Source organism: Cibotium barometz, chromosome 42, assembly GCF_041138505.1.
Source record: "Cibotium barometz isolate CiBa-2024 chromosome 42, ASM4113850v1, whole genome shotgun sequence".
Classification (NCBI taxonomy): domain Eukaryota; kingdom Viridiplantae; phylum Streptophyta; class Polypodiopsida; order Cyatheales; family Cibotiaceae; genus Cibotium; species Cibotium barometz.
In genome coordinates, this window is record NC_141087.1 from 2,001,050 (window position 1) to 2,026,466 (window position 25,417).

Below are 25,417 nucleotides of genomic sequence, written 5' to 3' on the forward strand. Positions count from 1 at the left end.
CACCAGATTTACATAGTGTCCAATCAAGCCAAGGCTGATCTGCAGATGGCCGAGGCAATGGAGTAAAAGACTCAACTGCATGCATGATGTCAACCCATAGTGGCTGAAATGTCCGAGGAACCCTAAAGTGCTGCCGAATATGATGAAACGAATATGGCCTGTCTCACGACCAGGTATCATAGCATCTCGGATTCTAACCAAGCCTAACCTGACCATGCGGTTGAGTCGTATGCGTGAAGCATCTCTGTCTGGCCAAACAATGACACGCGACTCCACAAATGTTTCGAACTGCAAAGAGTTCAAAAGCAGTCTTTCATGACCAGGATCCCACCGAGCCAATAGTAGAACTTCATGCCAAGAAAGGAGAATATGCGATAAAATGTGAGATGAGCGAATACGGACAGGATGAGCGGCATTCACAATGTCCCACCATGAAGCCTGCACGCGTGTCCGTCCATGTGACAATCCCTCCAACTCAATCAAGTCACGAGCCATGAATACCCAAGGCTGCTCCTGCAAACACATATCCTGAAAAAGTGCCCACCTACGCGCCACCATATGCAAGCGGACATCCAGTAAAGCAGCCCCACCCATTCTTTTGGGCGTCGTAATGTGATTCCTAGCTATCCATGTTTGACCCATAATATTTCCTTGCCTCTTCCACAGCATAAACCAAATGGGAGCAACCAAACGGAGAAGAGATTTGTACGTCCAAGGTAGCAAAGGCAAAAAATAGGAAATCATGCTAAGCATAATAACCTGAGCTACCTTAACCCTCACGTGCATAGGCCACCCTTGAGCTTTCCAATACACAAATTTATCCGAGATCCGAGCAGAAATCCAAGCAAGAAGCGCTTGGGGGTCCACATCCACACCCACCGGATACCCAAGATGACGAACAATGTCTCCTGTATGCACCACACGGCCTTGCCACCCTAATGCCTCAAGATCGAATTCCGTACATACAATGAGGGCTGATTTTGTTGAATTTATTTTCAGCCCAGAAGCCAATGCAAAATTATTCCAAGCTTCCATTGCTCGATCTATATTGGCTTTTTCGGCCCTGAGAAACATAAAAGTGTCATCTGCAAGGGCTTGAGCAACCAATTGCTTGCCATGAGGGAGATGCAAAGCAACCACTTCACCATGCAATGCCATAGCATCTAGGCGAGATAACATAGGATGAGTGGCAATGGCAAAGAAAAGAGGGCTAAGAGGACAGCCTTGCCGGAGAGAACGGGTGAGAGAAATACCATCCGAAAGTCCTCCATTGAGCATAATCCGCGTGATAGAGCGAGAGCCAAGTAAATGCACCAAATTAGTCATTTTGGGACCAAAGCCCATGGCTGTCATTAACTGAGAAAGGAAAGACCAGCTGACATGATCACAAGCTTTTTCAAGATCGAGCTGCACCATCACAATCTCTTGCTTCTTTGCCTTGGCATAATCCACTCCAATTTGAACATTAAGAATATTATGCAAAATATTCCTGCCATGCACAAATCCATATTGATATGGATGAATAAGAGTAGGAAGCACCTTCTGCAAGCGATTGGGAAAAATCTTTGTAAAGATTTTATACATAATACCCATGAGTGAGATCGGGCGCCATTGAGCCAAAGAAGTAGGCGAAGGGACTTTGGGCAACAAACGAAGTATGCCCAACTTCCAATCGGCAGGCATATATCCCTCATCCCAAACCCTTTGGCAAATAAGCGTCAAAGGCTCTGTAAGCTGATCAGCATATTTTCAGAAAAACTCATTTGTCAAACCATCCCAACCAGGGCTCTTTCCCATGGGAAGTTTGGAGAGAACAGCTTCCACTTCCCCTTGAGTAACAGGAGCATCAAGCTGAACCGCCACATCAGGGTCAACTTGATATCGTACTTCAACAAACAATGACTCCCTTGCAGCCAGGACAGCCGGCGAGACATCCTCTCGAGGGGCAAGCAAATCTTTATAAAACCTGATGCAATGCTGAATAACCTCAGAAGGTTGAGTAACAAGGTTGCCTTGGGCATCCATCAGCCTAACAATATTCTCACGCATATGTTTTTGATGCAGCTTATCATAGAAGCGATGAGATTGACAGTTAGCATCCCGCAAAGCATCAAGACGTGCAAGTAGTTTAAAGCGAACATACATGTCTTGTTTTAGTGACCTTGCTGCAAAAGCTTCCCACGCCATTCTCTCTGGGCCATCCATTACAGAATGAGGCGACGTGGCTTGCTCCCTAGAGACACACATATTAAAGTCTCCCATCACAAAGCTAGGATGAGAGATTGAAAGAGCACACAAGTCATTCCACAGCAAACGGCGTGCACGAGCATTATTTGGCACCCCTAACAACCATAAAGGCGTATCATCCCAAACAATCTGTATCACTAGAAATCTTCCATGAACATCTTGAATCACAAGAGAAGGTTGAAACTGCGAACGAACAGGAAACATAACACCTGACTGCGAAGCAGGATGTCCGTTGTAGAAAACATGAAACCCCTTATATACATAGGCTTTGCGAGCCAGCTTATGCTGCTTATGTTCAACTGCACACAAAACATCCCAACCATGACAAAAAGTTGTACGCCAAAGCCTGAACTGCTTTTGGCGCGAAGAAATACCCTTTACATTCCATTGTACAATTTTCGTAAGCCTTCCCAGAAAAGGAATCAACAAGGCCGTGTACTAGGCCCAGGACAATCTGCCAAATCACAAACCTTTTGAAGCATTGCATTTTTAGACATGGTATTTGTGATCTCAGACTGCCCTTGGAGTTCCCGAGCACGTGCCAAAGGGTAATGACCATCCCATGGCGAGATGACCTCACCCTTCGAACCAAACACAAGAGGCAATTGTTGTTGTGCTTCTTTTGTTAGGCGAATTCTAATAGGATAGCGTCCTACTCTATCCACCCCAAGAGCCCCTGTACCTTGAGAAAGTCGGCCTCCCGGCCTCTCAATCCTGGTCTGTTGCTGGGCACCTGAACCCAAAGGGCGACGAGCATATGTATGTAAGGGCCCCTAATGAGTACGCAAAGGCCCCTGCCAAACAGCTTCTGAGAAATCCCCCCCGCGGGGCAACAAATCGTGTCTTTTTACCACGTACTTCCACCCATGGCTGCTCAACCTCATTTTGAACATCCACATGTACATCCATGTGCTGGGCATCATGTAAAGGAGTGTCATGCTCATCTTCCATGGGCAACTGCCCCATCAACGATATCCTTGGTAGCAACAACTTGTTCTTTCTTAGGACATTCGGAGACAAAGTGCCCATCTCACCACATTTGAAACAGTGGCTAGCAAATGTATCCCACCTCAATTCATACATTAAAGGTTGCAGCCCAGCCATATTGACACGCAAATGTGTCGGCCTAGGTCTCCCAGTATCCCACAACATGCATAGACGATTTCGGTTTCTAGATGTCATTCGAGGCACCACCAAGACATCACCGATACCTCGCATGAGACTTGGTAAAACACGCCAAAACATTGGTGGGAATTGTTTCACTTCAACCCAAACTAGGCAAGCCTGACGCAACATATCTTGGTACTCTGCCATAGGCTTCCACGGAACCACATGAACCCAAAAAGAGTGGCACGTGCTCCAAGACTGCCGTACGGGCTTCCGAAGTGCGAAAAAGTATTTCATAAAAGCCCCTCGGACCATCATAAATCTCCTCAAGTGCCTCAGGCGACACCAAGCGGCCCAACCATGCTCTAAGACGAGGCAACAATGGAATACGCCCAGTAAAGAAGAAGATAGCAGCACGATCATGAAAATCTGCTAGGTGTTGTAGCAACAAAGGAGTCTCCATGCATACATCAGCCACACCACCATTATCTACTGCAGCCATTTGCACGCTATTTGCCTTCACATATTCTTGTAGAAGCTCACCAGTGATCTGCAGCAAACGTGCAAACTCCGGAGAAGGTACCTGAGAAATTTCCTCTGCATTCTCTCCAACATTCACCGGAGTGTAGCTTGCATCAACATCAAGCCTTTGATGTTTTTGTTGCTCCAAGGCATCTGAAGCATAACCCACATCCTTCTCGATCATCTCCTCAATAAGATCCATGTTAAGGCTATTGGCAGCCATGCCACCAACAGCAGCAGCCGGGTCATCCAAATCCATGTACAAAAGCAAAGAAAACCCGTTCTCTCAAACCCTAATTCAGCACCTGAAAACCCTAATTCAGCACCTGCACACACACAAAGACAAGCCTAGAGGCTATGCAGAAGTAGAGGCAGCAGACAGGAAGAGATCAGCTGTAGAAGAGGAAGATGACAACTAGCAGGAATAAGCGACAACAAGAAGAAAAGAACGACGAACAGCACGTACAGAGAACATCCAGCAAGCACAATCAATGGCGCTCAGCAATTCCAGGCAACTTCCCAATCTGCAGCAGTAACAGGTGACGGCTGAATCCCTCCACACTGACCACAGCAGGAATAGGCGACATCCTATCAGCGCAGCGCATGCATGAACACACATGCGTGCGTATATACAAGGCACGCAGGTCGCTGGCAAAGACAGCACACAAGACGCTCGCGAATACGGCAGACCTTCAAGGGGTTTCTCTCTCTCTCTCTCTCTCTCTCTCTCTCTCTCTCTCTCTTCGCAAGCAGGTTTTGTTTACGTGAATAGGATGTAGAGGATCAAGCTACATATGCACAGGATGATGTTCTTGGAAGAGATGTGTGTTGCTCTTCACCTGGGACTTATGTGTATTCAGGGATTGCTTGACACGTCCTCTATCTTCTTCTCTCTAGGTTTTTGGCACTGTGATTGGATGGTGCATATGTGGATTTTTCTCCTGGAAACAGGACATTGGTTTTTTCGAGAGGAAACAGGACTTTGGTATGGAGGAAACAGGCCTATGGTTTTTCAGATACAGGTCTATGGTTTATCGGATACAGGTCTTTGGTTTCATGTGGAAAGCATGTCTTTGGATTCCTGTGGTGGACAGGTTGTAGTTTTCTCGAGGTTACATGCAAGTTGTGACTATAGGGAAGGACATATGGTTTGGTTCAGCCCTATTGCTGTTGGGGAAAGGGTTTGAGAGATCCATGATAGCGATGGAGAAGACCTTTTTTAAGCAGGGAGGTGTTGTACAGGTGTCTTCTCTATGGAATGCTTTGCTGAAATAACGAGAGTTCTTTTTTTTGAAAGTCTTGGGTGAAAGTTTCGAGAGATCCTATTGGTAGAGAATTCGACCAGTTGTACTTTGTACTCAAATTTTGATCAAGTAAAGAAATACCGCAAGGGGTGCCACTGCATTTGGGGGCCAATCGGTGTCTTTGTACTATTGCAGGAGCACTCTAGCTCCCCCTGTTTGTTTTCCTTTTCCAGGTTTCCATGGGCGATGAAGTGTTTTATGTGCGAGTGTTTGTTTCACCGCCTGTCAGATTTCTGAAGGCCGGTTTCAGAGAGAGCTTCTCTGTGAGTCACCAATGGGCAGCAGTGCCTCACATTAACATGCTTACATGCCGGATCATGGATTTCTGAGTGAAATCCTTATCACTAAAAGCAATATCAAACTGGGCAATAAAAGCAAATGCCTTTCATGTGTCGTATTTCCCATGAGATGCGTCAAACTTGACAGATTTGTCTCCGGCTTTGAAGTCATGAGACTTTGATCCATTAGCGTGAATCTCAACATGTTTTCTTGCATGTTTGTTCATTGGGACAGTCCTTGTGAGACTGGCATCATTTTAGGAAGAAAAGGTGATGCATTAGGCATAGATACATGTGCTCTATAAGCATGAGGCATGGCTGGTCCCTCAACACACATTGGTGCATTTTCACCCATAGCTTCTTCCTCACGAGCACACTCGAAGACATGAGTGGCATGAGAATTACGCGGAATACCTGCACCAATACAAAATTGTAGCCCATGTTGCATGTGTTGTGCATGCCTATTTTCAACCGGCAATGGCATTTGACATACATTTCTCCAATAGCATGAGGATTCATCCTCTTAGACATAAGTTCTTGTTCAAGCACCTGTGGGGATACTAAGACATGTGGAATGGTTGCCTTTTTTGCATAGTATCCTCGGCATGAGCCAAGTATGCACGTGTTGCATCCCTCGGTTACATGTGCAACTCTTGAGTAATCATTGCCATTGCATGATCCATATAAGATTCGACTTTCTTGGCCTTCAAACGATCATGTACCAATGGATCCTCGTGGCGGTAGAGCTTCAATTCTTCTTGTTGTGCATAAAGAAGAGCCGGCATATGAGTAAGTTCAGCCCTTAAGGCTATGGACTCTTTTTTTTTTGCATTTTCTCTTTGCCATGGGACGGTTGTCCCACATGTTCCTGTACCCTAATGTGCATCACATGAGTTTGCTCATCCTGTAAAGCATTGGAAGTATGCATTTCATTGTCCCCGCCTCTTATGTTAGCTTCTCTAACATTCACTGTGTGGCTGTCCATAGTTTTCTAAGTGTAGAGATAGCTAGTGTTTGCAGTGATCGTCCTTCACGATAGAAGTGAAAGAGAACTGTATGCTTTGATACTAATGTAACTCTGTTAAACACAATGCTAATCAATACACTTAAATACACCAAGATTTAATGGACAACATGCTCAATACAAGAAGTAATTTGCTGAATTGACAAGAGACGCAAGATGAGTTGGAATGGCCGGCCCCTCCCTCAAATAAAGTATATTGATCTTGGGAGAATCAAGACATAGTGTCATGGGTATTTTTGACTAGATTTCCATACCAATGCATATGAATACAGTATTGCAAACAATGTGGTTGTCGGTGTAGACTTGCAATTCATACTATCCTCTCAAGTGCCCATGTTCCCTACCATCTGCCGTCTATTGTTCCACCTACACATGGTAACAACAATTTGCAAGAGAGCACGTACGACAAGAGAACACTACACAAGGTATGTGAACATGGAGTCCTGCTTCTCCCTCTTGCTACTTGCTTCCATATTTAAGCATCAAATCTTACCAATTGCAATTAGAGTCGATGATAGTGGAAGTCTTTGCGATGGAAGCGTTTGGAGTGTTGAAATCTTCAATTTGACGCGATCCTTCGCGACAAAAGTCTTCAAGAGGCTTAAGGGAACCTTGGGAAAGCTTCCCCTATGGTTCAACCTCAAAGAGGAAGGCTGAAATTAGGGTTTTTAGCAAAAAGACCAGACATAACAGCAAATATAAGAGATGTTTTGCTGAATTTCAGTCACTGGGAGTGTGGGAGAGTGAACACCACTTGGAAACACTCTTGGAAGCTTGGAAAATACACTAGCAAGCTTGGATATGGAGTTGGGAAAGAGAAAGTGTAGAAAATACAGCTAAAAGGCCTCAAGAAGGAGGGAGCCAACCTCTAGAGAGAGAGGGAAGAGAGATATGATGAGATGTCCACCCTAGGTGTCAGGTAGAGTGGACAAGTGACTTGTGGTGCAAGCTAGAACGGACACATGGCTGGTTGCTCACTTTGTACAAAGGGGATAAGGTTTGGATGGTGGGCATTGAGTTTTGTCCACCTCGGGACTCAATGTGTGCGAACACCGGGCTGGTCATAATTTATAAGTGAGTTTTGGTTCTCCAAAACTTAACAAAGTGTGTACACACTCACTCGTCATAAACAAATTGCTCTTCATGAAAAAGAGCCACATCTGAATCAATCGATTTATTTGAACATAGCTGCTTATTTCTATGTTCTACTTCACGACGAGAGTAAACTTGACTCTTACACAAACACGGACGAAGACAAGGCAAGAGGATGATCAGAAGCAGCAGACATGAAAAGAGCAACTGCAAAAGAGGAAAAAGCAGGAGACGATTGAAGGTATGGTAGAAGCAAGCTAGGCCGAAACTATCCACACAAAACACAACAGGAACAGGTAGGAGCCTATGAGCTTAGCGTGCACGTGAACACACACACACACACACACACACTCTCACGCCCACCCGCCCAAGGTAGGCAGGAAGAAGACGAAAACAACAAAACGGGCGCTGGCGAGTGTGTAGAACACTGGACAAGGGCTGACGAGTACACGCCATGCAGCACACACACACTTGTGCGTGTGTTCGCAGGCAACGCACAGAGGATTCACACTTGACAGAATCACTCGGCAGGATTTCTCAACAGGGTTGCTTGACATGTCGTTGTGATTGCTTCCTTGTGAGTTGGAGCACTAACACTACTGTGCCCGTACTGAAATCGGGTGACCCCATGATTCCCACTAATTATCGTACTATCATGATTGGCTACGGTTTGGCTAAGCTTTATGACTCTATCCTTGAGCATGAGCTTAGTAGTTGGGCAGAGGAGCAGGGACTTAGAGCGCCTGGGCAGGCAGGTTTCCGTAGAGGCTTCTCGATAATGGATCACATTTTCACCCTCACGGCCATGATTGAGGAGGGGAGAGCAGAGGGGAGGAGGATTTACTGTATTTCCGCAAGGCTTTTCACACAGTGCCATGGGCCAGATTGTTGAGGAGATTGTGTGGCATAGGAGTTCCGCATGAGCTCACTTGGGGGATTCTTACATTTTTGAGTCAGTGAGGTGTAGAGTATGGACACGAGAGGGAGAGTCTGAGCTTATTCACTCTACCTTTGGAGTGAAACAAGGTTGTCCACTCTCGCCGACTTTGTTTGGTCTATACATTGATGAGATTTCTGAGTACATTGATAGAGAGCGCAGCAGAGGATCACCACTAGCAGGCACCTGGATACCACTTCTTATATATGCAGATGACATTGTACTGATAGCCAACTCACCAGAGGAGATGCAGAGACATTTAGATGCATTTGCAGAGCATAGGGACCTCATGGTGAACTTTGGGAAAACCAAGGTTATGATCTTTAATACCTCTGCATAGTGGGTGAGTAGATCAGCTCCACAGTTCTCTTACAGAGGTGAGGTGTTGGAGCATGTTTCCTCCTGTGTATACTTGGGGATTTTGTTTATTGGCCCAACTTTCTCTATGAGGGTAGCCGCTGAGGCGAGATTGACACGAGGATATGCGGCTCTGTGAGCTTTAGAGAGGATGTGTTCAGAGGTGCAGTTTTAGGAGCCTCAAACGAAGCTATGGATTTTCGAGACTCCTGTATCCCCGACACTCTTATATGGTGTGCAGATTTGGGGGCCTAGTCTTGACCACCGTAGAAGGTCAGGTGAGTCTCATGATGGCTGGAGACCACTAGAGAGATTGCTTGTGATGATGATTGCTAGGATGACTCATAGTAAGACATCCGTCCCACACGAGATTATCCGGTCGGAGATGGATGTGACACCTATAGTGGTAGAGGCACTTCAGAGAGGGTTTCGGACCCTACTCCTGAGTGATGGACTTCACTAACCAAAGATGCCTCGGACTTTTCTTATTAGAGCTATGCCGGCATAGGGTGACCGACTATTTTAGTATTACTCTGCAGGTCACTGCTCAACCCTAGACTCCCTTAGCATCTACATCGAGAGCCGTCTATCCAGGAGTGACACATGATCGGGCGCTACAGCTTAGTGGAGCTAGACGTTCGAGGCCCAGAGGAACCGGTAGGAGATCTCGTATGCACCGGAGGTTACAACTGATCATAGCTAGGCACAAGCAGAGGCCTACCAGGCACTACAACGTCCCATGCGAGAGTTTCTCCGATGACTCCCCCCCTGGATGCTATCACTCATCTGATTGTACCCCTCTTTATATTATCTTTCTTGTTCCACATACAGCTTGTATCGGACCTTTGACTGTAACTTTTGTCTCATAGGTCATTCTGGCCTTTTGAAGACATTAATATGACATTTCATTTCATTTCATCTCTCTCTCTCTCTCTCTCTCTCTCTCTCGCGCGCGCGCGCGCACACACATAAAAAGAGGCACACAACACACACACACATTAAAAAAAAAAATAGTGAAACCACTGTTTTATTAAGAAAGAAGAGAATGTACATTCATAGCTGTCCCAGATGAGGATAGCTACTACTAAGATCAGAAACAATGGGAAAACACTTCTAATTGTTGGAAGGTTAGTCCCCCAATTTGATGAGAAGCTTGGAGCGACTGGAAAAGGGCTCTCCGGAAATAAACAAACAACTGGATAGAATCTCTAGAGAAGAGCAATTGATTCGGAGCATGATAGATAGTCCACAAAGCCCAGAATCTGGTCCAGTTAAGGAAGTCAGTATAGTCTGGTAGGAGAGGAGAAAGGCAACCAAAAAGCCAGAACATTCGACCAAAATGTGTCCTCGGAAAACGAGCCCGAAGACGTGCAGACAAATCATCAAGAAAAACGCGAGAGTGCGAACAATACAACGGAAGGTGAGGCATTGTCTTTGTAGGATGAGAGCACTGCCTGGAAGAAGCAGTGGCAATGCGTCTTCGCACCAAAAGAGATCCAATTGGGAATACTCCAACCAGACATCTCCACAGAAACAATCGTTGCTTGAGGGGCTATCCACTCTTCCAAATTCTTTTCAATGTAGCTTTCCACTGAGCAAGAGATTTTGACATATGCCAGAGGCGATTTGCATGATCCTCAATCCATGGAGGTGGTAAGAGCAACTTGTAAGCTTTAGGTGCAGACAAGATATCAAATGATACTGGAGCATATCCTGGAAGTTGCCTATCAAAGCACCAATGGTGGATTCTGAGTGATTCCTCAAGCACTGGGATTGGCTAAAAGGGTAATGCGCCTTCACACCAAAAGAGATCCAATTGGGAATACTCCAACCAGACATCTCCACAGAAATAATCGTTGCTTGAGGGGCAATCCACTCTTCCAAATTCTTTTCAATGCAGCTTTCCACCGAGCAAGAGAATTTGACATATGCTAGAGGCGATTTGCATGATCCTCAATCCATGGAGGTGGTAAGAGTAACTTGTAAGCCCTAGGTGCAGACAAGTTGGCAAATGATACAGGAGTATATCTTGGAAGTTGCCTATCAAAGCACCAATCTTGGATTCTGAGTGATTCCTCAAGCATTGGGATTGGTTAAAGGGATTGCATTATTTCTGAAATGAGTCTCCAGATTGGCTTGTGGTGCATCCCTAAATTGCATTGCCTAACTGCACATGGGAAGGTAAGAACATAACCATTTTCATCCACAACATCACATACACAACAAATTCCCAATGTGGAAAGATTGTAGGCCTTTCTTGGTTGAGACAAAGCAAGCGGTGGATCAAACACCCTGCTCTAATGAATACTTTGTAAAAGAAGCGAGTTTCCTTGATTTGCAAGCCTACCTGACCATTGCAAGTGACACAATATAGCTTGTAACACACACACACACCACTCCTATGGTTTCTTAACTTAACCGACTTAAGGGTTTTTTTAGATAAATGTTGCCTATGGCTTTAAGACTAGACCTATTATCTTTGGCGGTACCCCCATTATTGGGCATTACCACACTGGTCATGCCTGGCAATATACGAAGGTGGGAGCTCTGTGCAACAAACATACAGGCTAACAATTTGTTTGTCTGTGTTGGATGGATGCAGGTAACAGGATCTACCCTCTCAAATGTCTCGTAGTTTAAGCTTTAAGACACTTGTTTCACTATTTGAGACACAGTCTCCCGTAACTTATGACATTATTATTGTAGACAATATTTTTGTTTTGTAATCATGTTTAACACTATTCATCAAGACTGTTTGGGTTCTTGAATTTATTGTTTGGCTGTGGATATGGTATATGTATAGATCAAACACACACACATACACATGCGTGTGCACACACACACATACACACGGTCATATGAATGTTGTGTTGGGATGGATTTAAACTTAATGTATAGTGCATAATTGAGTCTTTCTGTACACTAGGTGCATCTGTACAGTTGCTAGCTGTAGCAAGGGCAGATTGGACTCCCTGTGAAACTCCTGAACAAGATCATGCACAAGAAATTGTTTTTAGACCTCTTGAAGTGCAAGAAAAGGACATAAAAGCACAACAAGCGGACTGGATTCGACAATATATGGTTCAGCTGAATGAGGTTTTCTCAATTTGTTTGGAATTGTGATAGATTATACAAATTTTCTTTTTTCCTGCATGGTTATGGCCTTTTAGTGTGATTGTTACACAAATCTATATAGAAGTATTTACTTTTCTTTTCATGTGGAATGCATCTTTTTAATGATAAACATATATCAAATTTTCATGGCAGGAAGGAGGAAGTGGCAGCTCCTCAACAAGTAGTGATATTGATTCGAATTGGGAGGTAATGTAGCTAAAAACACAAGATCTTAAGTGCCAGCCTTGAAGCATTGTTTGTGGCCTTGGATTAGAGAAGGGGGTGGGTGTGGAGGAATTTGATATGCAGAAGCTGTAGAGAAAGGACTTGAAATGTTTTCTGCTTGCTAACTTATTTTAACACTTTCATCATAAGATCAATCCAAGAGCTTATATAATATTATTAGCTCCCTTTTTTTTTTGGGGGGGGGGGGGGGGGGGGGGGGGGGGGGCGGTTCACCCTTCTCCTTTGGCGTTTCTAAACTTGGAAACGTATATTTAAATGGATTATGTTGTTTTGAAACAAATCGTTATGACACTCACATGAGATGCATAACATATTTCATGTTAAAATGTTGGGAAATTATCTAGGCCCTTCTATGAAAAGATGCAGGGGAGAAGAGAGCTTGAGCTCTTGCAAGCGCACACACACTCACAAAACCCTAAAAGAGAACACACAAGGTGAGAGGCTGAAAATCTTCTTCTTCTTCTTCACACAACACTCAACACACCATATACAAAGATAAGAGTACACACAATATGAAAAGGTACTCAACCAAATACATACTAGGGTTCTCTATAGTGTGAACCCAACTAAATGAGCTGGCGCTATAACTATGCCAGTTTCTAGAATGGCTCACACAGCCTGTCATCCCACTGGCCGTATATCACCCATGATCTCACCAACCATGCCAGTGGTGTAAGTGTGGGGCCTATCCCCCAGGTGGGTCATCAGTGTCCACCGCCTCACTAGATGAGCTCGATATCTCAACACTCCCCCTCGAGCTCAACTCCATCTCATGTACACCAAGCGAAGCCCTGAATCTGCGGAGCTTCTCTGTACCCAATGCTTTGGTGAAGATGTCAGCGACCTGATTTTGTGTGCTGATATAAACAAGGTCAACATCTCCTGCCAAAACCTTCTCTCTGACAAAATGGTAGTGGACCTCTATATGCTTTGTGCGAGCATGAAAAACTGGGTTCCTGGCCAACTGTATACTGCTAATGTTGTCACAGAAAATGACAACTTGTCTATCCACTGATAAACCCAAATCTGCAAGTAGCTTTCTCAACCAAGCTACCTCATATGTTGCTATGTCATATGCTGCCATAGCAGCATCTCTGTACTGGATAGAGCAATCGTAGGCTGCTTCTTGCTGCTCCAAGTCACAGCAATACTCCCCAAAGAAAACATGAAGCCACTAGTAGATCTTCTATCTGAGATGCTACCAACCCAATCAGCATATGTGTACCCATGTACACATATCTCTGTCCCAGTTTCATAAAATAGTCCACAATGCAAAGTAGACCTCACATACCTCAGTATGCGTCTCAATGCATCCAAATGTGGCTTCCGAGAAACCTGCATACCCAACAGCATAGCTCAAATCTGGCCTGGTGATCGTCATGTAGATCAAGCTTCCTACTATGCGCCTATACATAGTAGGGTCCTCCAAAATCTCTCTTGAATCTGCACTCAACTTGCCATTCTGATCCAATGGCACTGAGATAGGCTTATAGCCTGTCATACCATACTTGGACAACATGTCCAAGCCATACTGTCTTTGCAGTAATCCAATACCATGTGGTGACCTAATCACCTCAATGCCCAAGAAATATCTGTGCTCACCCAGATCCTTCATCTCAAACTTCTGTCTAAGCAAGATCTTTACATCAAAGATCTCTGCATCATGGTCCCGCGTAATGATCAGGTTATCTACACAGATGACAACAAGCACAACCCCTCTATCACTGTGTCTCACATACAACGAGAAATCTGCATTGGCTACATGAAAGCCAATAGTGACAAGATATTCAGAAATCTTGTCAGACCATGCTCTTGGCGCTTGTTTTAAGCCATACAAGGCCTTCTTCAACCTGCAACAAACATGCTCGGGGCGACTCACATCCTCATAACCAGGTGGCTGCAACATATACACCTCTTCCTGTAAATCCCCATGCAAGAATGCATTCTTTACATCCATCTGATGTAAAGACCATTGCTTTGACGCAGCCACTGCTATCACAACTCTCACTGTTGCCATCTTGGCAACTGGGCTGAAAGTTTTCTCATAATCAATGCCATATGTCTGCGCATATTCTTTGGCTACCAATCTAGCCTTGTACCTGCTTATGCTTCCATCACTGTTATGTTTTACTTTGTACACCCACTTGCATCCAATGGCTTTCTTGCCTTCAGGCAATTGCACTAAATCCTAAGTCTCATTTCCATATAGTGCATCCATCTCCTTATCCATAGCTTTCTCCCAACACACATTTCCAACAGCCTCATCAATGCATGTGGGCTCTACAACCTGTACAACTTTTGCCATGTATGCATAGTGATGTGCCACATAACCATCATAGGTAAACCTCTGCACAGGATTCTTCACTCTCCCAGATCTTCGCAGCTTTGCATTCATGGCTTCCATAGCCTTCTTTACACCAGGTGTTCTCGTAGCTGGTATCCCAAGATCCTCATCAAGGCTTATCTCTGAGCCACTAGACTCTCCATCAACATGAGAATGCCCTGCAGAAATGTCAGGCATACTAAGGGGCTCAATCACTTTCTCTTTGCCTTTATGTGATGTACTAATCACATTTGCAGGACTGGTATTATGACGCAGCCTACCACTCCATGGTCTATCAACTGAACCACTAGATGAGGACACTCCTGGTCCACTCAAAGACTGTGATTTGCTGACTTGCATTCTGTGAAACCACATTTCCACTCACATTAGCCCCAACAGCTTCTTTTTCAGCAGCATACCAGCTGCTCGTCTCATAAAAAATAACATCCCTGCTTACCCTCGACTCACGTGTAGCAGGGTTATAACACGTGTATCCCTTTTGCTCAAGGGAATATCCAATACACACACATTTTTCAGCTTTTGGATCCAGCTTAGTTCTCAGCTCATCTGGCACATGCACATATGCAATGCATCCAAAGACTTTCAGATGAGACAAATCAGGTTTTCTGCCAGTAAACCTCTTCTCTGGAGTTACATCATGTATGGCTGCAGTTGGAGTCCTGTTCATGATGTAAACTGCTGTAGAAACAGCTTCAGCCCAATAGCTATGCGGCATATTCTTCTCTCCCATCAATGCTCGCGCAATCTCAGCAATGTGCCTGTTTTTCCGCTCAACAACTCCATTTTGTTGCGGAGTGTATCTGCGTGTAAACTGTCTCCGAATACCATTCTTCTTAAAAAATTCAAAGAACTCATTGGAGAAGTACTCTCCCCCTCCATCTGACCTTAGGCACTTCACATACTTTCCTGTTTGCTTGTCAACCATAACTCTGAAATTCTGAAAATGAGTGAATACCTCACTCTTCTCCTTCATGAAGTATACCCACACTTTCCTTGTGTGGTCATCAATAAATGTCACATAATACCTGCAGCCTCCCATAGACATGGTCTTCGTAGGATCCCATACATCTGAATGCACATCTAGTGCATTTCTGCTCACATTTTTGTCACGTAGAAATACATGCTTTGTTTGCTTTCCAAATTGGCATGCTTTACATATTTTCTGCATACCTTCAACTTTAAACTTTGACAGCCCTGTCACAATTCCTTTAGTCTGCATAGACTTCATTCTCTGCACATTCACATGTCCAATTCTTTTATGCCAAATGTTTGTGTTTGCAACAATTCGTGAACCATTTGCAAACATCGCAGCACTCACTTCAGGCATGTTTACATTCAATGTAAACATTGTGTCCACTCTGTTGCCTTTTGCAACCAACTTGCACTTGTCTTTAAAGTCTTCAACATAACAACCTTCAGGATTAAACCGAACCTGCAAACCCTGGTCAATCATCTGGCCAACTGAAACCAGATTCTTTGTTATATTCGGAACATGAAGTACATCTGCAAGGTACTTCACTTTGCCATCCTGCATAGATAATGGCATATCTCCAACATGGGCAATTGGATGAGCAGTATCATTCCCTGTTTCCACAAAACCTGGTCTTTCAAGGTTTTTCATCTTCTTGAACCACTCCCCATGACTTGTCATGTGGTTCGAAGCACCTGAATCAACGTACCATACATCATCTTTATGTGCTGCTTTAACATGTTCAGACATGGCATTAACGACATGCTGCATAACAAACAACCTTTCATTATCCTTATTGTTTCTGCTCGAGGATGCATAGTTGTTTTGCTGCAATTTCCCATTTTGTATGTCAGCCTGCTTCTTTTAACAATCTGCCTGCACATGTCCAGGCTCACCACAATAAAAGCATCCACGTGTATCATTATATTGCCTTTGTCGATTTCCACGACCTCTTTGACTCCCCCTGCCTCTGAATTGGCCTCTTCCACCTGCGTGTTGTTGTTGTGAATTCTGGGAATGTTGTTGTTGCTGCTGCTGGCCATAATTCTGATTACCTGTTCGGCCACCTCCTTGGCCGCGTCCACGGCCTCCTCTACCTCGTCCTCTTCCTGAACTTGTGTAGAAGGCCTGTTGCTCTGAACTGTTTTTGTTTTGTGAAGACTGTTGGTCTTCACCCAAGCTCTTCTCTTCTATGATACCAAATCTGTGAAATTGGGAATGTTTTCTCGAGTCTGAATAGACGTCTTGAACGCCTTGTATTGTGGCTCGAGACGACGTAGACAGACTTCCACCTTATCATCATCATCTACTGAAACGCCAATAGATGCAAGGGATTCCACAACACCCTTGATCTTCAATGCATAGTCATTCACAGACATACTCTTTTTCTCCACAGTATGAAGTTCATTCTTCAACTGTATCTTTCGTGTCTTGGTATTCGTTTCATAGAGTTTTACGAAGGTGTCCCACGCCTCCTTGGGGGACTTGGCATCCTGTATGTGCCCAATCATGGTGTCTTGTATACTGATAGAGAGCCAATACATAACTTTTCTGGCTCCTTGGTTCCAGTCCTTGAACTCTTTCACATCTGTAGCAGTCGGATTGATCTCCGAAATCTCCGGTGCGTCTTCATGCTCACCTTCTATGTAGTCCCAGTAACCCTTTCCCATCAGGAAATTTGTCAACGTGAACCTCCACATGGAAGTTGTTCTTATCAAGCTTCTCAGCAACAATCTGGTTTATGCCATCGTTTGACATCTTGCCAGACACACAAATTTACCAGAAACAGCACTGTGGTTTGTCTTGCACAAACTGCAGTATTTTCTGCAGCGGTACTGTACTACACTCAAATGTCACAACTAGTGACCTCAATGTGCAACTGTTGACCTTCTTGCAGCACACACAATGTCTGCACAACCAATCTGTCTTCCTGCAGTTCTTAAGCAGAGTTCTGCATAGAATCGATGACTTACCTGCAGTGCTCGAAATCGCCTGTTGTCTGAAAAGCGGAGGTCCTAACGCGCCGGAAACGCGTTTTTGGCCGGAAAATTATAGTCTGATAGGACAGAACAGTTGTCCTATAGCTTCACTCCCGCTAGGATAGAACAGTTGTCCTATAGCTTCACTCCCGCTAGGGAAGCTCCTCAATCAGAGATCGTTTGCCGGTGCCTCCTGTAGAGCTTCTGACAAGGGTGTAGTCGCCAACACAAATAGGAAAGAGTAGATGAAGCTCTTACTCTCGTACCGCTTCCTGTGCTTCTCTTGCTTGCAGCTCAGCCCTTAGCATGAACCAGGCTCTGATACCATGAAAAGATGCAGGGGAGAAGAGAGCTTGAGCTGTTGCAAGCATACACACTCACAAAACCCTAAAAGAGAACACACAAGGTGAGGCTGAAAATCTTCTTCTTCTTCACACAACACTCAACACACCATATACAAAGACAAGAGTACACACAATATGAAAAGGCACTCGACCAAATACGTACTAGGGTTCTCTATAGTGTGAACCCAACTAAATGAGCTGGCGCTATAACTATGCCAGTCTCTAGAATGGCTGTCACACAGCCTGTCATCCTACTGGCCGCATATTGCCCATGATCTCACCAACCATGCTAGTGGTGTAAGTGTGGGGCCTATCCCCCAGGCGGGTCATCAGTGTCCACCGCCTCACTAGATTAGCTTGATATCTCAACATTCTATACCCACTCCAATAATTCTGTGAATTCAAGGGGATGAGTCAATTCAACCTGAATGTGAGGATTTTTTTTGTATGGAGGCAGAAAATTCAGAAACAACAAAGGTGTTTCTGACTACTTAGTCAAAAGAAAAGGCTTACCTACTTATGACAACAGCACATGGGTTAGTAAGTCTTCTCTTTCACAGTAACTCATTGTTGGTGGGAAAAATGCTATAAGTAGAGGGAAAGACGGGGAGGGGAGGGAGGAAGGGACGGAGGGGGGAGGGGGGTTGCCTTATCCTAAAGCTATAAGTTACTATCCAGCCCAATTTAGAGAGGCAAATGTGGTTAAGAATAGCTCAGACTAAGGGCTTTTGGAATGTAGACAAGTATTAGTTGCTTAAAGGTCCTATTTACCTTCAAATCATAAAAAAGTGGCCAAGTAACGATCTTAGAGTATATGTGGTTAAAATTATATATAAGCTTCTAGAATTTACCCATACCCAAATCTGTATAGTACCGGACAACGATGGTTGTGATTGATCTCCTCATGTGCCCTACTAACATAAGCCGTTTTCTACTGGCCATCTGTGCTCCATCTGCTCCCAGTCTGCTCATTCCCATAGACTAACACCGTAGGGACTAGGAAATTTCGCCAGAAGCTTGCACCTAAATTACTTGTAAACACCTCTAATCCTCAAGTCACTATGCACCTAGAATTGGAGAAATGTCACGTTTGTCATCGAATGCATTATCAAACATTAACAGATCTGTTAAAAACTTCCTATGTCCGACTATAACCCTTTCTTTCAGGTCTTGGCAGATCCAGAAGTGAAACAGCATTGCAAGGATACTCATAACGTATGTACAAATGTCTATGTTATGATATGGCTTATGTTTCGTGAACATGGATGGATGTGCACAAGAAATTAGTTTTTCAGTGGTTGGAAACAAAGTTCTGTTTGTTGTCAGGTTGTAGATCCTGTGACAAGGGCTTTGTCGATTGCAGCAGAGTTTCAAGCTGCGAAAGAGGCAGCAGCGGATGCAAAACAAAGAGGGGACAAACAAAAGCAGAATATTTCAGGGCAGCTGATCCGCAAACTAAAGCAAGAGATATCATCTTTAGGTTTAATTGTCTGTTTTAAAAATTCTTCGCAAATTGAGACAAACCCTTAACCAGTTTTCTGTGTAATTGCCACCCCTGAATATATATTCTGGCTATGCTTTGATAGGTCTCTCTGAAGACATTCTACGTGCGAATTCAGGTCTTCCTAACGCTACACAATCTTGCATTGTGAAGGAGGTTTGCAGCAGTGAGACAAAGCAAACAAGTAGTGAAGATGATTTGTTTGAGAAGCTTACTCTCAATGAACCAGAAAATATTCACGGAGGCAGCAGTCAAGAAAAGATCACCTTTCAGGAAACAGATACTGACAGAGTTCAGTCAGAAGTAGAAGATGATATTTTTAGCATGTTTGATGAGGAGAATACAAAACAAGATGACTTGCCGGCTAGCATCTTATATCTGCAGACGAAAGAAAGAGCAGCTGCTTGGGCTCTGCAAAAAGCTTCTTCAGAGAAGAAACAGGTGCCACAAAAGAAGAAAGAGAAAAGGCCTCTCATTCAGGTAGTTGAGGGTTATGGTTTACTGCAAGAGGAGACTGTTATGGATTCCTTTATTAAATTGTGGGGTCACATGCATGTCAGGAAAACATGCAGAGGCAACCAAAGGCGATACTTCAGCAGCAGTGCCAGAAAAATGGCTGGGACGTACCAAAATATGAAAAGGTTTCAGGAAAGCCTGGCATGTACGTGTACAATGTTACCATTTTGCGGCCCACCTCTGGTCGTGGCAAGAGCAAAAGCATTGGAGGATTGACTACGTACAGTGTTCCAGAAAATCTGTCTGGCTTTAAATCTATTGAGGTACGATCCTTGAGAAATCCAGAAAGTTTATCTGGCTGTAAATCTATTGAGGTACGATCCTTGAGAAATCCAGAAAGTTTATCTGGCTTTAAATCTATTGAGGTATGATCCTTGAGAAATTATTGAAGTCATAAGGAGTGATTGATTGGAATCTGGATTGTAGTCTCGCAATTGGACTCATGACTGTGTTTTTTGGCTGTTTCCTATGCCCTTCAAACATCTCCAAATCTCAGGAGGCACAAAATACAGTTGCTACCTGGGCTCTGTTTTGCTTGTTCCCAGACCGCCCTTTGTATTATATCATCCCTGAACCCTATCGAGCAATGATGCTACAATGGCACATGCAAGGTAAAGGATGCAATATAATGGATTCGGTTGAGTGCTTGTGTTTTAACCACATCTTTGAAAATGGTGTCAGACTTCAGCTAAAGAGGGATTCTTGTCTTTATGATGGTCGCTGTGTTCTTGTGTTATGAGGAAAGGCTCAAAGATGGAAATGAGCGATGACTTTGAACAAGATCGCAGAGCCACATTTATTGATTCACTTGTGAATACTGTGGAGCAGCAGGAAGAAATCCATGCTATGCCTGTTTCTGCACTTTCAAGAGAATGCTTTGACAGTGATGGCCATGCCGATAAATTTGTTCCAGAAATTGATGCAGAGGAGGGGAAGAGTGAGTGGTTGCTGACATGCTTTCTCTGCATTTGTTGTTGAAACTCGGTCGTTTAGGTCTCAAGCTGCCAATCTGTTCTGAGCACACATTGTGAATTAAGAGTTAAAGATAGTCTGCAGACCTTGAGACTGTACTTGTTTTCTTGTTATAGAACATTCACTGTTACAAGGTTTATTCTTTTCTGTGACTACTCTTGTAGGACACAGATCACATCAAGATGCAGAGAGTAGCACCCTTCTGCTGAAGTATCAAGAGAAAACAAGGAGAAAAAGCTACATGGTGATTTTCTTTTTCTCTAATGAGATGCTGTTTATATTTGAAACTATTTTAAAAAGTATACCCAAGTATAGTCTGATGTGATGGAGGGATGCTTGTAATTGGAGCTTTTTGGCAATGGTGAACTTATCAATTTAGAAAAGAGATCCATGCTGCCAGTGGGGTTCCAGTAACACCTTGGCCTACCAACGGCCAGGTGCAGGTTGAACCTTGGCACATACATGTATAACTATTCTCTCTAGAAAGAAGAAGAGATATGTGCTCTGCTGCACACACCCTCGTTTGCAGCTTTTTCTGTCTTTGTGTGTCTGTGTGTGCACTCTTCCTGATGTTCTGGGCTCTCTCACCAACCCTAATTCCCATGCAGCAGCTACCCTGCAAGCGTGATAAGCTGACCTTTCAGCTGTGTGCTGCCTTGCACAAGAGTTTTTGGCACAGCCCTGCACACACTCTAGAGTCTAAAGTGCTTCCTTGCACAAACATGGGGAAGCTGTACTTCTGCCTCCTCTTTCTCTATCACGTATGCAAAGAGAGATTACTCATGTAATTTCTGATGCGAGCTGAACATTATGTTTGCCCTTTTATTATATCATGCAAGGTAAAAAGATAGAATTTACTTTGTAGAGATCCTCCTATTCAGTCAACAATGTTGCACCTCTCTCACTCAATTCACTGGGCCGTGGGAGAGGCCATTATTAACTAGGGAAGGACTGGGTGTACATCGTCTGAGGCGAGCAGGAATTGAACTTGAACGCGCCATCAGTTGCAAAGGAAAGTAGCCCTGTGCTCCATGGTGGGGTGATTGCTACCGTACATGTAGTCCTGGTGATTGCAGTGTGCTGCTGAGGTCAGTCAAAAGGTGTGGACCTTCTCAGCATGGGGAGTAGCATTCCTGTAAATGACCTTCCCCGCAAGATGTACCAAATGGTAATGCTACTGATCATCCCAATCTGGAGTTTAGGGGTGGAGGGAGGTCCTACTCGCTACCAATTTCTGTTTTTTTTTTCTTTGTCAAAGGCCACATGATCTTTTTTTTAAAATTAAAAAAAGGCGGCACTTATATTAACTTAGAACTAGAGAAATACATTCATAAAACAGAGAGATTTGGGCCTTTTACACCAAGAAGCCTACCTTGGAGTTCAGAACTGCTTACAGGTCCTCTTTAAGAAGATTAATAATAAACACGAGTTCAGCATCCTTCCGTGTCAGTCGGCGTTCTTCTTCAGCCACCTCTTGAATCTTGGAGTAGAGTTCCGCATTGACCAGCATTTTTTTTCCGTAAAACAGTCTTTTTCCGCTTCCCAGACTTGAATTATTTCGTCAGATTCATGAACCAGCTTCTGCGCTTGACATAGTTGTAAAGATGTTGAGGTATGAATTAGTAAACTCACATGCATTTCGGCTAGTCCAAACAGCCTAGAGATATTCAGCATGTATTTAATTCCAAAGTACAGTCGACATGCCATTGGCTTCTCCTAGTAGCAGCTTTTTCCAGCTTAGTTCCTTTGGATGAGACAGATGAATGCAGTAGTGAAGGAATTTTAGAGCTTCTCCCTGTTGAGCTCACAGGTGATGAATAGATGGCTAATGGTCTCTTTAGACTTTTTGCGTGCGCAGCTCTGGTTCCCTAAACCCAGTTTAAGTGCTCTGGAGTTTGTCCAGAGGGCCTGATGTAGGATCAGCCAGAGGAGGCATGCTTTTTTTTTGGGGGAATGATGGGGGACCAGATCTTCGAGAATCTGAAATTCCATTGTTTTCTTTCCCACAGGATATGCAATCTGTATTCAACTTGATGTGTGTATAGGTGGCCCAGGATCAACTATGGGGGGGATGGGGTGAACGTGTTTAGACTGGTCCCACCTAACGCTTCTCAGTGTGAAGTGCCCTTTGCATTGTACAAGGCTGGCTGTATCAGAGGTTTATTCTGTGTTGGATCAGAGCTATGTCTTCTCCATTGATTCTGAAGGAGGATTGAAGGGTTTTTGGATTAATCCATTTTTGGAGCCTGTAGTCCCAGAGGTCAGCCCAAGTGCTTAGTCCCTTTTTGTGGAGTTTGTGAGCTCTATTCATATTATCTGGAGGTATGGAGTGATTCAGCTGCAGGGAAAACCAGATTGAGTCTAGACGAAGGATATGGTATTTGAAACCAATGTCATTCACTACCAGTTGAGATCCGTGCTTGATTCTGTTCCAGCCATTCCAGAGTGGACTGCCTTTCGGAGTGATTTGGAGGGGGGGTGATAGTGGGGAGGCTTTTCCACTTTTGAAAGCCTTTGACTGATTAGAGGTGAAGATCCTTATGCAGGAGGATGGCCCAGTCTTCCTCAAGATATAATGAACTTCTAATAAGCCATTACCCAGTCCACCCTCATCTTTTGGCCTTGTACAGAGTAACAAATGTGCCAAGCGACTTTGGGGATCTTGTAACTTGCTACCAATTTCATACATGTTTGCATTTCTCCTTTCTCTTGGGAATGGGCCAGTGTGGTAGAGGCACCAAAAATTAGGTATGTGGGTCAATTTTTCATGGTTCTGAGGGTCTAATTTATGGTACCTTCCATCTTCACCCCCCACATATAGGATGGTGTGGAGAGTGCTCTGCAGGGCCTAATTTATGGTACCTCCATCTTTGGGAGTGTCATGCATGGCCCTGTGAAAATGGAACAGCACAAGTGTGGGCATGGTGGTTGCAGAGTCAGAATATTTTATGATTCACATGGGGGGTGCCCGGACAGAGTTTAAGATGTGTGGACATCCCTAGGTGTGAAGGGGGGAACTAGAAACATTAAACTTTTAATGTTTATAAAAGTTGCCCCTAGGCCTTAGTGGCCCTAGGGAACTTTTAAAGTTTGGGGGCCCTAGGGATTATTTTGGGGATCCACTTTTGGAGTGTTTCTCTCTCCTCTCTCTCTCTCTCTTCCCTTTTGGGAGTCGTGGAGCAAAAGTGGGAGAACATGCGTGGAAAAGCTGAGGAAACTGAGGCGGCTGCTGTATGTGTGCTGTAGCTGCTGTTTTCTGTGAGCTGTGTGCTGAAGAAGGCCGTACAACAGCCGTACAACCCTGTACGACTGCAGGTAGTGCTGTGGACAGAGAGGCGCAGAGCTGTGGGACAGACAGGTGGCTGCGCGACTGTTGAATCCAGGCTGTACAGTGCTGTACGACTGCAAGTACAGCTTTGTACGACTGCAAGTACAGCTCTGTACTTTCTGCAGGGACACTGTACGGCCAGTTCTGGGGCAAGTACAAGAGCTGGGCAACACTGTTTTGCAGACAGCGCAGGCGACCAGTAGCAAAATTCAGCAGGCGGCTACTTCTGGTTCTCTGCAGAAACAGCCCGTACCGTCAAGTACAAGCAAGTACCGTCAAGTACAAGCAAGTACAATCAAGTACAAGCAAGTACAGTGCTGTTTTTCAGATCTGTACTTTCAAAGATAGCATAGAGGTGAACACAAGGAGGAAGGTACAGGCAAGTACGTGCACATGTGTGAAGCAGGGTTGTGGAAACAAGTGCCTGCAAGTACAGTTTGGTACCGTTGCTTCCTCCAGTGCTGTTTCACGAGCTGAATTTGGTAAGCTCCGTTTCTGTTCATCTATCTCTCTTTCTACTACTTGATGTCTGTTGCAGATATGAGTTATCTGGCCCCTTGTGAGAGGAGGGGTATGGCAGATTGACAAGGGTTGAGACAGAGTTTGGACAGAACATGTATGTATGAGCTGAGATGATGTATCATGTACTTGAGTTATGCCAGATGTATGCTCATGGCTGCCCTGCTTAGTGGTCTTGGCTGATCAGAGGGAGGCACAGTGTGTTATTGTGGAACACAGATCTGTGTGCATAGATCCTCTGTGCTAAGAAGGATTGTGGGCCGTCAGATTGGATATACAGGTGTAAACTCTTGGCTGATTTTTGTTGTACTCAGCCATTCATATTATTAAAGAAATACCGCAAGGGGCGCCAAGCTTTGGGGCCAACAGGTGTCGCCTTGTTTTCAGATTTGGGCACTCTAGCTCCAATCTGTTTTCTTTTCATATCTAGACTACAAGTGGACGGGTGACTGCTAGTCTACCGCACTCTGGTTTTCTATCAGAGGCCGGTTTCAAGGTTGCTTCCCCGGGACCAATCATCAACTTTCTGAAGGGGGTGAGCTCGTGGTTGCTTTGAAGAAAGCCATCGCTGAAAATTCAGCAAACATGTCTGATACAGAGGATGAGTACTTCTATCATGACGAAGAAGAGCAAGAGACTTCTCCTGAAAGAGATGTATCTGAGGATATTTTTGCAGGAGAACAGGCTGCAGATGTTGAGCCTTATGAGGATGTAAC

At 44.4% G+C, this 25,417-nt stretch overlaps 1 protein-coding gene across 3 annotated transcripts in view; it reads left to right on the forward strand.

Annotated features, from left to right (window-relative positions):
- The window catches only part of LOC147614048 (DExH-box ATP-dependent RNA helicase DExH7, chloroplastic-like), a 113,874-nt gene that overhangs the window by 23,035 nt on the left and 65,422 nt on the right, over positions 1 to 25,417 (forward strand). For 2 of the 3 annotated variants that reach the window (XR_015263052.1, XM_086780593.1), the window contains exons 3-11: positions 11,795 to 11,964; positions 12,136 to 12,189; positions 19,033 to 19,080; positions 19,192 to 19,345; positions 19,452 to 19,846; positions 19,927 to 20,145; positions 20,379 to 20,493; positions 20,628 to 20,819; positions 21,019 to 21,098. Coding sequence is in view for 2 of the 3 variants with exons in the window: in XM_086780593.1 (XP_086636719.1) it covers positions 11,795 to 11,964; positions 12,136 to 12,189; positions 19,033 to 19,080; positions 19,192 to 19,345; positions 19,452 to 19,846; positions 19,927 to 20,145; positions 20,379 to 20,493; positions 20,628 to 20,819; positions 21,019 to 21,098 (1,427 nt within the window). In the remaining variant the exon portion in view is untranslated. Of the gene's footprint in view, positions 1 to 11,794; positions 11,965 to 12,135; positions 12,190 to 19,032; positions 19,081 to 19,191; positions 19,346 to 19,451; positions 19,847 to 19,926; positions 20,248 to 20,378; positions 20,494 to 20,627; positions 20,820 to 21,018; positions 21,099 to 25,417 lie in introns of all 3 variants that reach the window. The other variant, XM_086780592.1, reaches the window with a different exon arrangement.